This window comes from Stenella coeruleoalba (assembly GCF_951394435.1).
Source record: "Stenella coeruleoalba genome assembly, chromosome: 20".
In the NCBI taxonomy this organism is placed as follows: Eukaryota; Metazoa; Chordata; class Mammalia; order Artiodactyla; family Delphinidae; genus Stenella; species Stenella coeruleoalba.
The window spans coordinates 41,617,151-41,632,430 of record NC_137166.1 but is presented as its reverse complement, the minus strand read 5'-3'; the positions used below and the strand labels follow the sequence as shown (position 1 = coordinate 41,632,430).

General features: G+C 55.7%; 1 protein-coding gene across 1 annotated transcript in view; it reads left to right on the top strand.

Moving 5' to 3' along the window:
* The window catches only part of PEPD (peptidase D), a 114,401-nt gene that overhangs the window by 76,394 nt on the left and 22,727 nt on the right, over positions 1-15,280 (top strand). Inside the window, exons 10-11 of the mRNA XM_079907767.1 lie at positions 13,658-13,726; positions 15,180-15,257. Of these exons, the coding sequence (XP_079763893.1) occupies positions 13,658-13,726; positions 15,180-15,257 (147 nt within the window). The remainder of the gene's footprint in view (positions 1-13,657; positions 13,727-15,179; positions 15,258-15,280) is intronic.

The window sequence follows — 15,280 nt, the reverse complement described above, 5'->3', positions numbered from 1 at the left end:
CTAATCCCTGTTGCTTTAGCAGTCGCGTTCTGGATCTCTCCGGGGGCACAGACAGACAGACTCGGGTCTGCTGGGATCACACTAGGCGGAGTTGTCCCTCCTCCTCTGTGAAGTGGAAATCTCTTCCGTCAGTGAACCAGGACCCGCTGCACCTGCGGGGCTGCGGGGCTGCACCATAATCCGCTTATCGAGCCCTCTGCCGGGGCGGCCAGGTGGTTTCTGACTTTACAGCGTGAACGACACTGTGCTGATCAGCCTTATCTATCCGCCTCTTGGGTGTTTAACTGATAATCTCTTTGGGGTAGATTCCTGCTAATGGAATTTCTGGGGGGAGTTTTGATACACAAAGCCTAACTGCCTTCTAAAAGTTGTTCTCCCACACAGCGTGCATGGTGTCCGTGTCAATGTCTGGTGAGCACATACTATGGGCTTCCTGTGGATTTTCTCATTTAATCTCGTGAGGTGGGGATGGCATCTTTGCTTTATAACACACAGAGCCAGGAAGGCTTTAAGGAACTGCCCAAGATCCCATGGTGGACAGATGGGTCTTAGAGGAGCCAGGTGGCCTCTCTCCAGAAACCGAGTTCTCAGCTACTGAGCCAGACAAACACACACACACACATACATATACATCCATAGTGCCTGCGGGCCCACTCGGACAGTAAAGTTAATTAGTGTGGTTTTTATTATTAATCATCTTTACCAGTCTGATAAGGGAAAAGTAATATCCCACCTTTATTTGTACTTCTTTGTCTACTGGCAAGGTTAAACTTCTCTTACAGGTGTTTCCTGGGCATTTGCCTTCGTGGCTTGTCTGTCCTTGGCACAATTTGCTCTTGACATGTGTAGGCTGACTTACTGATCTACAGGAACACTTTATAATAGGGCTGTTCATGTTACAGTTCTGTTGGTCAAAATACTTTTCCCAATTTGATATACAGGAATTGTAAAATATAATAGTCAAATTGAGCCTTTCTTGTATAGTTTATGCCTTTTGCATAGTCACATAGACCGTTTCTAGCACCTCAATACAATTCAATTATTTGCATATGTTTTCTTCTACTTTTATGATTTTCTTTTAAAAAATATCTTCTGTACGGTTACAAAATATTTCGATGCTGGTATGTATAGTGTAGCATAGCCATGTATCCATGTGACTTCATTTTTAAGTTGTTAACTCTTTATCTAAAGTGCACTTAAAGTGGTGAGCGAGCAAGGACCCTGGCACTTTTGCCCTCTTGAAATGAGTAGTCGATCCCCTGTCTTTGGAATAATGTCTTTGCCCCACTGACTGATAATTTCACCTTTACCATATTCTAATCTCCTATGTGTGTTAGTCAGCATAGGATAGCCTTTGCTGCCGTAACAACAAAACCCCAGATCTCAGTGGCTCAGCCCAGGGACAGTTTATTTCTGGCTCATGTTACAGTCTGAGTGGCCCCATGTCTCTCCTCCAGACATGGGGAGGGGCTGCTTCATTGCCCAACGCTGCCCCCTTTGAGAGGGGAGAGAGAAAGCACAGAGAACGTACATCCACTTAAAAGTCTTGCTGAGAAGCAGCACACGTCCCTTCCCCTTGTACTCCCATCGGCGAGAGTCAGTCCCTGGTCCCAGCCTGACTGCAGGGAGCCTGAAAAATGTGCCCGGAAGGAGGAAGTGGAGTGGTGAGCGCACGGCCAGGTCTCCACCTGGGGCTCCGCCTAGACAGGCAGGGCGTAAGGCTGTGTGTGTGTGTGTGTGTGTGTGTGTGTGAGAGAGAGAGAGAGAGAGAGAGAGAGAGGGTGGGGAGGAAGGGGCCTCACCTATGAAGAACTTTTCGATGGGGAGAGGAGGGGGAGGCTACCGAGTGGGCCCTAAGGGGACCTGCGTAAGGCTAGCAGGGTAGCCGGGTGGCCTGGCGGGAGCCGTGAGGAGGGACCGCAGTGGTCCTGGGGAGAGGGGACCTGACAGGGTGCTGGCAGTGGGTGGTGCTGGAGGTGGAGCCTGGGAGGGAGAGCTCAGGGCACACTGACCAGTATGAGGATGCCGTGCGCCCTGCAGTGGTCAGCGTGGCAGGTGGGAAAGCACACCTCTCGGGGCGGTCCCCTCTTCCTCATCCTCTCAGTCCTCACTGTGTGTGTAGCTTTCTGAATTTTGGCAGGTGATTCGGTTGTTCCTGCAGGTCACTGGTGAGATGCTTTGCAGGGTGTACAGGGAGGGGAGTGGAGAAGTCAAGGGACTTTTCTGCCTGGTGGCTACACAGCAGAAGGGGAAACCCAGGCCCTCATCACGTAACTGGTGTGTCCGCCTTGGAGTGTGGCTGTCACAGGCCAGGAGCCGGGCGAGCACTTCTGGACCAGGCAGTTCACTGTAATTAGATTGCCATCTGCCAGGACGAGGACGAGGAGTTCCTGCAAGTACCTGTGCTCCCTGAAATGGGATTTCACACCCAGAAGAATTCCTGCCACTTGCCTGCTGGCTTTGGTTAGCAGCGTTAGTACCATGAAGAAAGATGGTTTAACTTCACATCAACAGGCAAAGAATTATTAAAATATAATTAAAAGCATGAATTCTTCTAATTATTGGTTTTATAGAATGTGCATTTTAAAACAAGTCATCTGTTAAGGCTTTCTTTTGAATCTATCCAGAAACCAAAAGAGGGTAGCATTTTAATTAAAAATGGATTATTTCAAAAACAATTTAATCACCCTGTCATCAGAGGACTTAGACCTTATTAATTAGCTGTTGATAAGTAGGTTTAAGTTACCAAAATATTTAATTCATGGGGGTTAGAGGCGTACTTTTAGGAGCCTGCCCTGCAACTCTGGGGTGTCAGTTGGAGAAAGGTTCAGAGCATGGAAGTGAATTCTTAAATCACCTCTCCCGTCCCCTTGGACCCAGAGTGGACATCCTGCAGCAGCTTGGGGACAGTGGGGAGCGCTGTGGCGATGGAAGGTGGCATCATTCTCCGACCATGTCCTCGCCGTGCCGAACCTCGGCTGAGGCCCCACTGCCAAGTTCCCGCGGGAGCACCGACGCGGCCCCCGCCGTGCTGGAGACGCCACTGGCCAGGCCAAGCCTCCCTCTACGCCCCCGCCCCGTGCTTGCAGAGTGTCCGCACCGGCAGCACCTCCTCTTTTCAGGGCTGATCTTTCTCCAGGGGCAGCATGAGTGCAACCCCCATTTATCGTCTTTAGTGGATGACGACTTTCAAAGTATAAGTGATAAGTAGAGTCCTCTGTTGTTTCTTCAGCCGACTGTGACTAAAATAACGTTGGGAGTCGTGAGTGAGGATGGGAAAGCTCATTAGGAGAGGGGTCTTCGGCAGCTCACACCAAACAGCCGATATGCTGCCAAAAAGCACAGCCACGCGCAGGGTGGGAAGGGCCGTTTCCACCAAGGGTCCCCAGGCCTTGTCGGACAGTGTCTGGGCCTCCATCCACCGCTGTTTTGACTTCGACCTGGGCTTTGTGGCTCCTGGGGCCTTGGGAGAGCCTTCTCAAAGAAGAGACATCGTGTCACAGGAACCTGGGGTAGTGGCTGCCTGGTGAGGCACCCACGGTTCTCGCTTCCTGCAGGTGGCCTGCAGTCCTGGGCCGCAGGGACGCAGCTCCCTGGGTCCCTCCAGCCTCGGGGTGACCCCGGCCTGCTGCTGCACACTTACCGCCCGGATGAGCGGTTCCCCGTCTTCGATGCCCTGTGCTTAATTAACACACCTAGAGGGGTTTGTGTACAGGTGGGCCTGGCTGGGGCCCCCCCTGCTGCTCCCCTCCCCTCAGAGCCTTGAGCCGAGGGCAGCTGGGAGGGAGGATGTGGACACGAGACCAGAGGAAGAACCAGAGTAAGCCGGGGCCCAGCTGCGGCTCAGCCCCTCGGAAGATGAGGGCCACGGGGGACCGCCCAGAGCCGGAGCCGGCCCGGGGAGAGGGAACCAGTGCTTGGGACTGCCGCGTTAGAAAGGCAGTGATATAAAATGGCGCTTTCCAAAGAAAGTTCTATCTGATATGACACTTTTGTGAAATATTTTAAGATTATAAGGCTGAGAAAGGGATTCGATGTTTGGAAGTAAAGTAGCACTGGGCTCTGTAGAAACAAAACACAACACCCTAGAGGGATTCGGAAAGCAAAGCCCAGAGAAATTCAGCAATAAGGGTTAGTCATCCTGTCCTGCCTGCACTGGGTGGAATCTGGGGCCCTTGTCTCCTGCAGGATTAGCATTTAGGAAGCACTTGTTTGGTGGAAGATTCCAGGTTTTGTTTCTTCCACTGGGGATGGGAGGGGAACTCATGGAGTGGGGAGAGTTGTAGCAGGTGGTACCCCCAAGGATACCCCAGGGTGGAGTAGGGCAGCTACCAGGCACCCAAGGTGCTGTACTCGGTGGTCCCGAGATCCCAGAGCCCCAGACGGACAGTCACTGCCCTGAGTAAGGCCCTGTCAGTGCCCCGGCCTTATGAGGAGCTATTAAATAAAGGAAGGTAGGAACATTGCCAAGCGAGACTCAAGCCAGGATTCTGCGCTAAAGGGAAGCTGTCACTCGCCTGCACTTGGTAGGGGAGCAGAGCATCAGGGTTACGAGCTGGGCATCTGCGTGTCCTAAAGGGAAGCTGTCACTCGCCTGCGCTTGGTAGGGAGCAGAGCATCGTGGTTACGGGCTGAGCATCTGCGTGTCCGAGGCCCTCGACAGCCGGGTTTGCTGGGGGTGGCTTTGTTCCCTGAGACCCCTCGGCATCCCCGGTGCTAAGGACAGAGGGCCCATTGGGCCTTTGTCCCCGGGGTCCACACTAGCCTGGTGTCCAAGGCTGCTGAGCTGGGGACAGGAGCAGGTGGGGGCACTGGAAAGAGCCTAGGTTCTCTTGGAGTCCTCACACCAGCTGTTTTCCAAAGACCGGCAGGTTTGGGGGACATCTGGGGACGGGGAGCTTCTGGACTGTCCTCCCACCCAGAACTGAAAACAGGCTTTTCTTCAGAGAACTTCTGCCGAATCCTTGTATTATTTGCTTAATAGTTTCTTTACTTTTTTCTTGAGATATATTTTAAAAGAAAGCTTTGTGTTCCTGTCACGAGTGAAACCCAGTATAATTTGCAGGAAGGTGACTTTAAAATAAATACCTAATGCATCACACACGTTTATCAGTGTACCCCATCCCATAATGTCACCTCATGGACCCATGTCATGCTTTGGGAAACACTAGCTCAAAGCAAATCCCTTCCCTCCACTCCCCAAGAAGACTCCCTGTGTGTGGGCTTCCCTGCCCTGCACCTTCCCGGGGAGGGGAGGAGGGGTTGCTGGCATCCCTTGGAGGGAAAGTAGGCTCTAGATCGTGGTGAACGAGGATTATCTCCCTCCACCCCTTCCTGGTCCTGCAGTTTGGTCCTCCCTGGCTGATGCCTAGGGCGACCTGGTGCATTTTTAAAGGGGGAGTTTGGGTTTGGGGCCGAGAAAGGTGTTCTTGTTGACATCGGCAGGAACTAGTTAGATGGGGTCAGATGAGAGCAGACGTTGGTCTCTGAGGAAGGCAGAGACCAGTTGGCAAATTGTCCCTGTGTTTACATGGTTCTTCCAGGGCCTTCCAAAGCTGGGGCCTCTCACATGCTGGAGAGTGCCAGCCCTAAAGACGTCTGGATCTACAGATCTAGAACTTCCCACTGGAGCCATGTGCTGTGGGGTCCAGGTTTCATCCTCCTGTGTGTCGTCACCATCCTGGGCACCAGTAATGCCCTGCCTGTGTCTGCAGCTCCTGCCCCAGGCACCCCGTTCTTTTTCCAGACAAAGAAGGAGCTGGAGAGGGTCAGAACAGGCCGGCCGCTTGCCACGTAGGTGACGGTCAAAACCACTAGCTAGTATCTTTCATAGATAAATCCCTTAAAGATCAGTGAGGAAAAGATGAACAGTTTTCTAAAATAGAAGCAGGCCATTCAGAAAGGAAGAAATATGAGGAACTAAACATATAAACATGTCCAAACTTGCCAGTTAATGAGACAACGAAATCCTTTCTGTTTTGCCTACCAGATTCCCAAGTCCAGTGGCAAACAGGCTCCCTGGTACACGTCTCAGGACCCTGAAAATCCTCATGAGCTTTCTGGGGTCCTTTTGGCAGAACACGCCCTGAGGCTCAAAACTGCAGATGCTCAGGAATTCTCCTTCTAGGAATTTAGCCCGAAGATAGTGAAAAGGCATATGGCCACGGGTGTCCATCGTAACACGGAGGTGGAAGCAACCTAGGTATCTAACAGCGTGAAATCGGTTAGGTAAATTATAGGCTGTGGTCCTGCTCATGCAACCATTTACTTATTCCGTCACTTCACAGATGTACTGAAAACTTCCCGTGTGCCAGGCACTATTCCAGGCCCTGGGGATTCTGCGGTGAACAGAATAGACAAAACCCAGCCTAATGGGAAGTGAGAGAGGATGGATGGATGGATGGATGGAAGGATGGAAGAATGGATGGATGGATGGGGGGATGGATAATAGGTCGTATATTGGTGAAGGAGTATTCTTTACCCAGGGGGCTCAGGACAGGTGTCCTTGAGTAGGAAACATGGAGGAGAAGCCTGAAGGAGAGAGAGCTGTGGACCTGTGGACAGACGTTCCAGGCAGAGAGAACAGGGCTCATCTGGTGGCCCTGAGGTGGGAGCTTGGCTGGTGGTCCCATGAGTAGCAAGGAGGCAGATTGGGAAGTGAGAGAAGATGGGGGAACGAGAGGGAGGCAGTCTGCTCACGGGAAGGCAGGGTTTGAACAGAGGAGTCCTGGGGGCCTACGTACATTTTTAAAGGAGCACACTCTGTGGGGAGATGAGGACTGAAGCAGGGGAGCCAGCTCCACCACTGTCACCATCGACCAGGCACCGTCACCATCTTTTTTTTTTTTTTTTTTTTTGGCGATACGCAGGCCTCTCACTGTTGTGGCCTCTCCCATTGCGGAGCACAGGCTCCGGACGCGCAGGCTCAGCGGCCATGGCTCACAGGCCCGGCTGCTCTGCGGCATGTGGGATCTTCCCGGACCGGGGCACGAACCCGTGTCCCCTGCATCGGCAGGCAGACTCTCAACCACTGCGCCACCAGGGAAGCCCCACTGTCACCATCTTTAAGAGAAGATGGTGGCCTGCATCAGGGGCAGGCAGTGGGGAGAAGTGTCAGATTCTGGGCATAGTGGAAACACGTATCTGTTGACAGGGAACAACGTTCTTGCTTTAGAAGGAAGCTTCCCTGGCACGTTCCGGCCCTCATCCCAGGCTGGGTGGGGCCGTTGGTCCTTGCAGAACCTCTTCAGCTCAATTGGGCCCCACGCACAGGTATGAAGTGGAAGAGGCCAGTGAATACATAGATCCAGTTACCTGGAAAGATTGGCTTTATCTGCTACAGGTGAACCTGCACAGAATCCAGCGACACAGCATTTCCACTCCTGGCTGCGTGCTCGGTGGGGGATGTGTGTGCACCTGCCCTTGAAGACTGCACAAGGCCCTCGGCAGCACTATTCATGATGGCTGCGATCCGGAAACAGCAGGCACGCTCACCACCAGAAGACTGGGACACACTCACCCGGCGGAACCCTGCCAGCGCTGAGAAGGAACAAATGACAGTGACCCACCATAGGGGGGTGACGTGGAGCAGGGGGAGAAGCCAGACTCAAAGAGGTCTTGGTTTTTTATTCCATTTACGTCAGGTTCAAAAACAGGCAAATCTAACCTGTGGTCTTGGAAGTCAGGCTCCCCGTGGGCAGGAAGACCGACAGGGAGGGCCCTCTGGGCACAGAGATGCGCACTTTGTGACAGGCCATTGTGCCGAGCCCTTATGATTCTGGTCCTTTTCTGTATGTATGTCAGACTTCAGTCAAGAGGTGACTTTTTAAAAGTTTAGTTCATTATTATTTAAAAAATCTGTGTTTATGCACTAAAAATATTGTCTGGAAGGCTGTTCAACAAAATATTTGATAGAGATTGTTTCTAGGAGATAAGATCATGGATGATTTTAATTTTTTTTCCTCTGTGTAGAAAATTTCTAAAATCTCTTCCATACACACACACACACACACACTCACACACACACACACTCACACACACACACACACGCATGCACACACACACACACACACACACACACACATATGGCTGGAGTTTATTAGCAGTCTGATGCGGCCAGGGCTTTGCCAGCTGAAAGGATGTAGTGCTTTATCCCAGAACTGATACCGAGGAGCTCAGGAACCCCACCTAATCGAGCACGTCAAGAATAAAGGGGAATGTTTGTTAATTGAATGTCATGTTATGTCCTCAGTTATGCCTCATACAAGACAGGCAATTCAGAATTCCCAAGTATCCAATTAAAATGCTAATTATCTCATACCTTGATAAGGCCGCTCTCGCGGAGAGAGAGAGTGGCTTCTCCCCGGCACTGCCTCTCCTCGTGCCCTGACCACCGCCGTCTTTACGCTGCCCTTGCCTCTGGCAGGCGAGCTTTCCCCTTCCAGGATCTCTGCACCCCAGCGGCCCCTCCTGGAGCACCACAGGCTGGCCTGGTGCCCTGTCCCTGGGATCGGTGGGCCATTTGTCCCGGCAGACCCGTTCCTGCTCAGTCTGGGTCCCATGCACAGACTAGAGTCCAGGGCCCTGGAAGGAAGGCGTAGCACAGCATCCTCCACCACTGGTGTTCGGGGAACAGAGAGCCTTGCCCCGTCAAGTGCCCCCACCGCCAACAGATCGGGGTCAGAAACCCTACATGGACCCCAGGCTCCAAGGGACTCTTTTGAGGGCTTTCCTGACCACAGCACATCACCACACTGACCTGCAGTTTCCTCATCAGCAAAGTAGGAAACCCTCTCCTCCCCTGAAGGATTGTCCTAAACGCCGAACGCCGCAGGCAGCTGTTGGGCCTTCCCGCTGGCCAGGCCTGTGGGAGGTCCTGGATGAGAAGGCGGCAGCGCCCCCCATCCGGCCAGGGCTGCAGGTGGCCCTTTGTCCCTGGTGGTGCTGCGTCGGTGCAGGCTGGGCCACGAAGCTGTTCTGAGCACTGGTTTTATTAATAATGCATCTCTGGGTTTATCCAAGGCTTTAAATCCGTCCCTTCTTGATGTCATTCCGTGTGAATGCTGCTTGCTCTTTTAAAACGTGCTCGGAGCCTCTCCGTGGTGGCTCCCTGGAGCGCTCTGTGTCTTTCTTCACCAGGGGGCCTGCGGAAGGAGGGGGACAGGGCAGCCCCCCCGGTCTACCACCGAGTCCCGGTACCTCCCTCCCGCAAGAAGGCCCTCACGCTCTGGCCCTGCCCGCCTTCGTAACCCTGTGTCCTAACCGCCTGCCCTCCTAGACCCTCTGCTCATCCAGGTGGCCTCCACCACCATGCCCATCTTCTCTTGCATGCTCCTGTTCCTGGCTCGGCCTCCTGGGAACCGGACATGCATCGAGGCCCAACCTGGGAGGGCATGAGGTGCCTGATGCCACCCACAGCCCCTGACCTCCCTGGCTGGCCCCGTCTGCTGGCACTCACGCTCACACTGAGAGTTGGGCGACCCTTGCTGCCTGGGGCAGCCCTTCTGCCATAATCTTGGGCAGCTAATGCGTTTTGTATAGGGCTGTGGCTATCTCCTCATCAGATGATACACCTCAGAGGGCAGAAGCTAAGCCATGCGGCCAGGAAGGCTCCATGGGCTGGATTTGCGGGCACCTGGGGAGTCCCAGCAGTACTGTCCCTGGAGATCTGGGCCTTGGAATCTGCTGTCCCTGCCCTGTTAACCCCTCTCCAGGCACCAGCGGATGGGCCTGCCACACTGTCGCTACAGGAACCCCACTGACGTCGTTATTCACAGCACAGACTCTCCCAGGTTACTTAAAGGTTCTCATTTATGCCTGGATACAAAGCATTTTCTACCTGTGTCTTGCTTGGGAAAAATTTATAGGCAAGAGTGTTAGAGGGATGGCCATGTCGGGGAGCTTCAGGGACCACCGCAAGGCGGGTAGCAGGGCTTTGGGCAGACCCTGCCCTTCCCTCTGCTCGTCAGGAAGCCCCTCCTGCTGCTCGGGGAGGCTGTGGGCCATGTGCCTGGTCGGAGTGCCCCCCACCCACCCTCCGTCCAGGTGAGCAGGAAGAAGCTGGGGTGGTTAGGCCCACCTGACCCTCGTGCTGCACGTGAGAGTCCGATTGTCTGAAAGGGCAGGCGGGGCTGCTGTCGGGGGCTGCGGACACTGCTGCCTGTCTTTCTGACTGCTGCCCTCTTATGGATAGATCAGTCGTTTCTAGCAGTTCTGTTGTGACTCTGTAACATCTGCCTGCTGTGTTTTCATACTGTACTTTCAGGTGTTAATTATCCAATATTTGTGTATAGTGTCTATCTGATGGTTCTTTTATCAGAAGTCCTGGGAGGGTCTAGCCTGCTGCTTGCTGTGTCTGACAGCTCTTGTGGACTATTTTCAGACTGTGAGTCCATCTTCAGTGTGTGGGGTGTGTGTATATATGTGTGTATACGTACCTGCATGCGTGTGTAGACGTATGTGCACGTGTGTCCGTACGTGTGTGTGCACACGCAGAGATTGTGGCAGATCGCGGCTCTCCTGCCTGGGTTGAGAGTGTGGCCGCTCAGTTTGGCTCCAGGTATCACCAGTCAGGGACTCAGTGTTTTGTTAGTTTCCTGGCTTCGGGGTTTCCAAACCATACAGGTCGTTCACACTTGAACCTGAACCCCGTGGAGGACAGACCCATGCTGCGAATTCTGAGGGAACGTTCATTAATTTTTTTCCCGGAGCCCGGGAAGCTTCCTGATTGCCTCCTGCGGTGCTGGTGAATTTTCTCCAAGGCTGTGCCTCCCTGCCCAGCCCCCAGCTTTATGTTGGGGAGGGCTCTCAGTTCTGGCCCCGTACCTCTGGTTTGTCCGGGGCCTTCTCACTGTCCCCACATGGCAACGAATGCCAAGGCTTCCAGGTTAGCAAGGCCAGCAGCTTCCTCGTCTCCTCTGGCCACACTTTGCTTTTGTCCTGTGCACGTGGCTCTGCTGATGATTTTTAACCAGCACCTCTGAGTGTTGGGGGTGGGAAGGCTGGTAGCTGCATCCCCTGCCTTCATCTCACTGTGACTCCCAAGGGGCTGATGGGTAGCTCGCAGCCGAATGCAGCCATAGACGTGTGTCAGCCGCTCAGGTTATGCGTCAGCTGGACCCTCACCTGGTTCACAGTTTGCCATGTTCTCCGTAAAGGTCTAGTGGGTCTTTATGAAGTGTCCTCCCGTTGCTGCCTGGTCTGTGAGCCATCCAGTGGGAATGGGGCGCCGCTGCCGCTGCCGTCTGTCCTCCAGGCCTGTCCTTGCCGAGCTCTGACCGGGCTGTGCGGGAGCCTCACGTCGAGCCTGTGGCCCCAGTTTGGAGCATCCGTAACTCCCCGTGCCTTGAGAATCAGAAATATGTCAGACCCAGGGTCCTGGGCCACTACACTTGCCCCAGAACTTGGGCGCCTTTAGGTGTCCACGGCCCAAGGCTGAGGTCCCAGGGAGAGGGGCCCTTGAGGTGTGTGAGCAAAAAACGCAGCCCGTCGAGTCCACGTGTTATGCCGCTAGAGCATCGGTGTGTTCTTGTATCATGTCAGACGGGTTCCTTTGAAACAAAAGGAGATGCTAAAGTCCAGCGTGAAGGACTTAAACCCTTTTAAGGGAGAGTGACTTTCCAGCGTGTGGCGTTTCCCCTCCTCTTTGCAGCTCTTCCTTGTGGGTGTGGCATCGTGTGGCTGACAGGTAACCCGCGCTGCAGTTTGCAGGTGAAAACTGGGTGGGCCACTCCTTAGTCTGGTGCTTCTGTGAGTCATGCCTTTCAAAGGCTTTTTCCTTAGAAGCCAAGGCATGCGATGAAGGCTGTTTCTACTGAGTAGATGACGGGTTAGGGAAACACCTGCTTCTGAGACTGGCTGCAGGTGGGGGAACTGATGCCACCCCGTTTCCCCAGCCTGAACCTTCTGATTGGTTCATTCACCACCCCTCTGCCTGTCCCCTGCTGTCCCCGTCACCTGGAGAGTGGCTGCTGCTCCCCAGAACCCTGCTTCTGTCTGGACAGGGAGCCCTGTGGCTCCGTGGCCCGTCGGCGTCCCCCACTCACCGTGGGCTGCTGTGTGGAGTCCCAGTGTCTGAGGCCCCGTTGTCTGGGTGGGCGGTGTGGAGCCGCCTCAGGGCCCTGACTTGGCCTGGCCGTCCTGAGGCTGAAGTTGGGGGCAGCCGCCTGAACGCTCCCGCCATGAATACGGGGGCAGCTGATGCCGTACGTGGCTTTCCTCACCTCCCTGGGCGGTTCCTGAAATCCTTTGTGTTGAGGAAATATTTCACTTGCAGATACACAATTATTCTGTGGGATTTGTAAAGCAAGTCTGAAAGCTGATTGAATATAGCAGAACTGTTCATGCATAACAACTCCTTAATACCGAATCATAACAATTATGCATAATTTGTGTTTATAGTGCCTGGAAGATTAGACGCCTCCGTACAGACGTGCTCTAAAACAGGCCTAGAACGCGCAGGGCAGGATTGCCACTTAGTGTGCCCACGGGCAGCCTTGGTGTTCTGAGCACAGCCCTGTGGTCGGCCTTCCCTGCCCTGGCAGTCAGTGGGTAGGGTGGGGTCCACCTGGACCTGCTTCCCAACCAAGGCCATCCGGAAGGCTGGGCCCGAGCTCTTGCCCAGGCCTCAGGGAGGGGGTGAGGGCAGCCCCCCACCGTTGCCCCCCTCCCCGGCTGGGTTCTGCAGAGGCCGGGGCCTTGGAGCGCCGAGTCCCACGCCCAGATGACCTCCCACCCCCCAGGTCCTGCAGTGTGTGGTGGGGGGAGGGGCAGGGTCCTGGCCTCTCCAGAGCTGTTGGCAGTGTGGTCTCCCGAGGGTTCAGCACTGCTCGTATGGTGTTGATGTGGCAGTGGCTCATCCTCTGACCTCTGTCACACCCTGGGGCTTCCCAGGCTCTGCTGACCTCCGAGCTCCTGGAGGCCTCCCCTGGCTCTGTCTCTGTCTGGGCTCAGCCCAAGGGTGGGCTACCGGCGACCTGCTCTGAGGTCTCGTCTTTCCCTCTAGACCTTCTCCTGGCCTCCCCTGCTCCAGGTGGGAGCTCGTCCAGGGGGCCAGCCGGTTTGCTACTTGGCACAAGTAGGGAAAAGCTGGGCCTGCCCCCAGACCCTGCCTTTCTCCACCTGCACATGGACCTGCCCCTCAACGCCGTCCTCTAGGCCAGAGCCCAGTGGCTCCCGCTCTCCTTTCCCTGCGCCCCTCCCTGGGCTCAGCCTCAGGGCCTGGGTGAGTCCAGCACTGGGGCTGGGAGAGCTCTCGTCCCTCCCTGGCTGTGCACCCAGCCCCTCCTTGTGTGGGAGGATATGGCCACTGGAGAAGGGAGTCACAGGGAGACGCCCCCTCCCGCCCTGCAGAGGCAGGTGGCCCCTGCCCTAGCCCATCTCCCTGCAGGACCAGGGCTGTCTTCCTGATGGGCCTGAAAGGCTGGGCAGCGCCGTGGCACTGGAAGTGGCAAGCTCTTCCAGCCTTGTCCCCACTCCGCGCTGACCTCTGTGCTTCGGTGGCCTGTGGGCTACAGGTTACCAGCCACAGATCCACGCTGGGGAGTTCAGGCCTTCCTGCAGGTGCAGCTGAGCAGGGCCTGGGCTGAGGATTTGCATGGGGGCGGGGGGCGTGCGTGCTCCGGTGACTCTACTCTGACGTGTCTTCCTTCCCCCGCAGCCTCTTCGAGCACTACTGCTTCTCCCGGGGTGGCATGCGCCACAGCTCCTACACCTGCATCTGCGGCAGGTAAGCGCACCTCCTGGGCGGCGTGGGAATGATCACGGGAGGAGGTTAGGGAGAGCGAGGGGACCCCACCGTCCTCCCAGCTTAAACGCACCTGTTGCTCCTATGCCCGAGGCAGTGCCCACCTAAGCCTTAGAAGTCGCTCTCCCCTCCTAAGGCTCTGGGAGCAGAGGTTGCTTCTGCCCGTCCTGGGCAGTGCCGGGTGAGGAGGGGAGCCGGCCTGCCCGCTGCCGTGCCCTCCCTTCCCGTCTCCAGCTGGCTGCTTCTCCTGGGGCTGGCCTTCCTCGCCCCCTCCACACAGGCACGCTCCCAGCATGGGGGACCGGGCCGTGACCTCAGGCTATGCCAGCTTCTGTGTGCCGGCGGTGCAGAAGGAGCTGGGTCAGTGCCGGAGGCTGCGGTTTTGCGTGTGTGTGGCCGTGTGGGGAACAGCGCAGCCGTGGGTGGGTCTGGGGCTCTGTCGCGCAGGGTGTCACTGCAGGCGTGTTTGTGTGTGGCGCGTTGTGGCTGGGGGCGGGGGCTCTGTGCGTCCTGTGTGTCACCCGCACTTGGCCGGGTGTGCTTTGGAGACACAGGGTGGAAATGACCACGAGTATAGGGGCAGCTCATGGCCGTGAGTTTGCACTGCTGCGTGGCTTTGAGGGGCACGTCCTGGGTGTGGGCGGCCCCCTCGTCCCCGAGGCTCACCCCGTCTAGTCTCCTTGTGCTCTCCCCTTGGGTCAGAGGATCTGGCCCCTGTCCAGCCGGGATGGAGCCGGCAGCTCTGCTGCTGTGCACGTCCTCGGCACATGAATAATACATGTGAACATCTCAGTCCTTGGAAATGTTCTTCTCTGGCGGATAGAGAGAAAAATCATTATTTCTACTTTTATGATTCCTAAGACTCCCAAACAGGACCATAAATATTACACCCAGTGGGTTTTTTTTTTCCCTTTCGACAGACTTAAAAGTTTTTTTTTTCTTAAAGGCATCGCTCATTAGGGAAGTGTTCTCAAGCAGAGGGGCGAGGTGCCACTGCTCACCGTCTGTGGCCCTGGCCTGGTGGACCTCCATGGCAGCCCCCTGACACAGCCCGGCCCTTCCCACTGGGCCTCCCCTCTCCGCCAGTCACCAGGAAATAAGGGCTTCTTTGGAGTCCCTTATCCGGGCCCGCAGGCCCTCGCTCCCACATCAGGCCCACATCCCCAGCCGAGGCCACCTACCCGAACACCTCAGCCAGGGGAGCGCTGCCAGCGCCACCGCCGTGAGCCCAGAGGTTGGCCAAGAGCCGTGTGACTGCACTAGGCCAGGGCCACCTTGCCCCTCACCCCCACCTCAGGCTGTGGACCTGGTCCAGCGGCCCTGGGCCCCTGCTGCAAGGTGGACAGCACTGCCCTTGGGGCAGGGAGTTGGGGTGCTGGCGCCCGGGGCCTGCTGGGTGAGGATGGGCTGCTGACCTCCCCCTGGTACTCTGCAGTGGTGAGAACTCGGCCGTGCTGCACTACGGACACGCCGGGGCCCCCAACGACAAGACCATCCAGGACGGAGACATGTGGTGAGTGACGCCAGCCCCCAAGC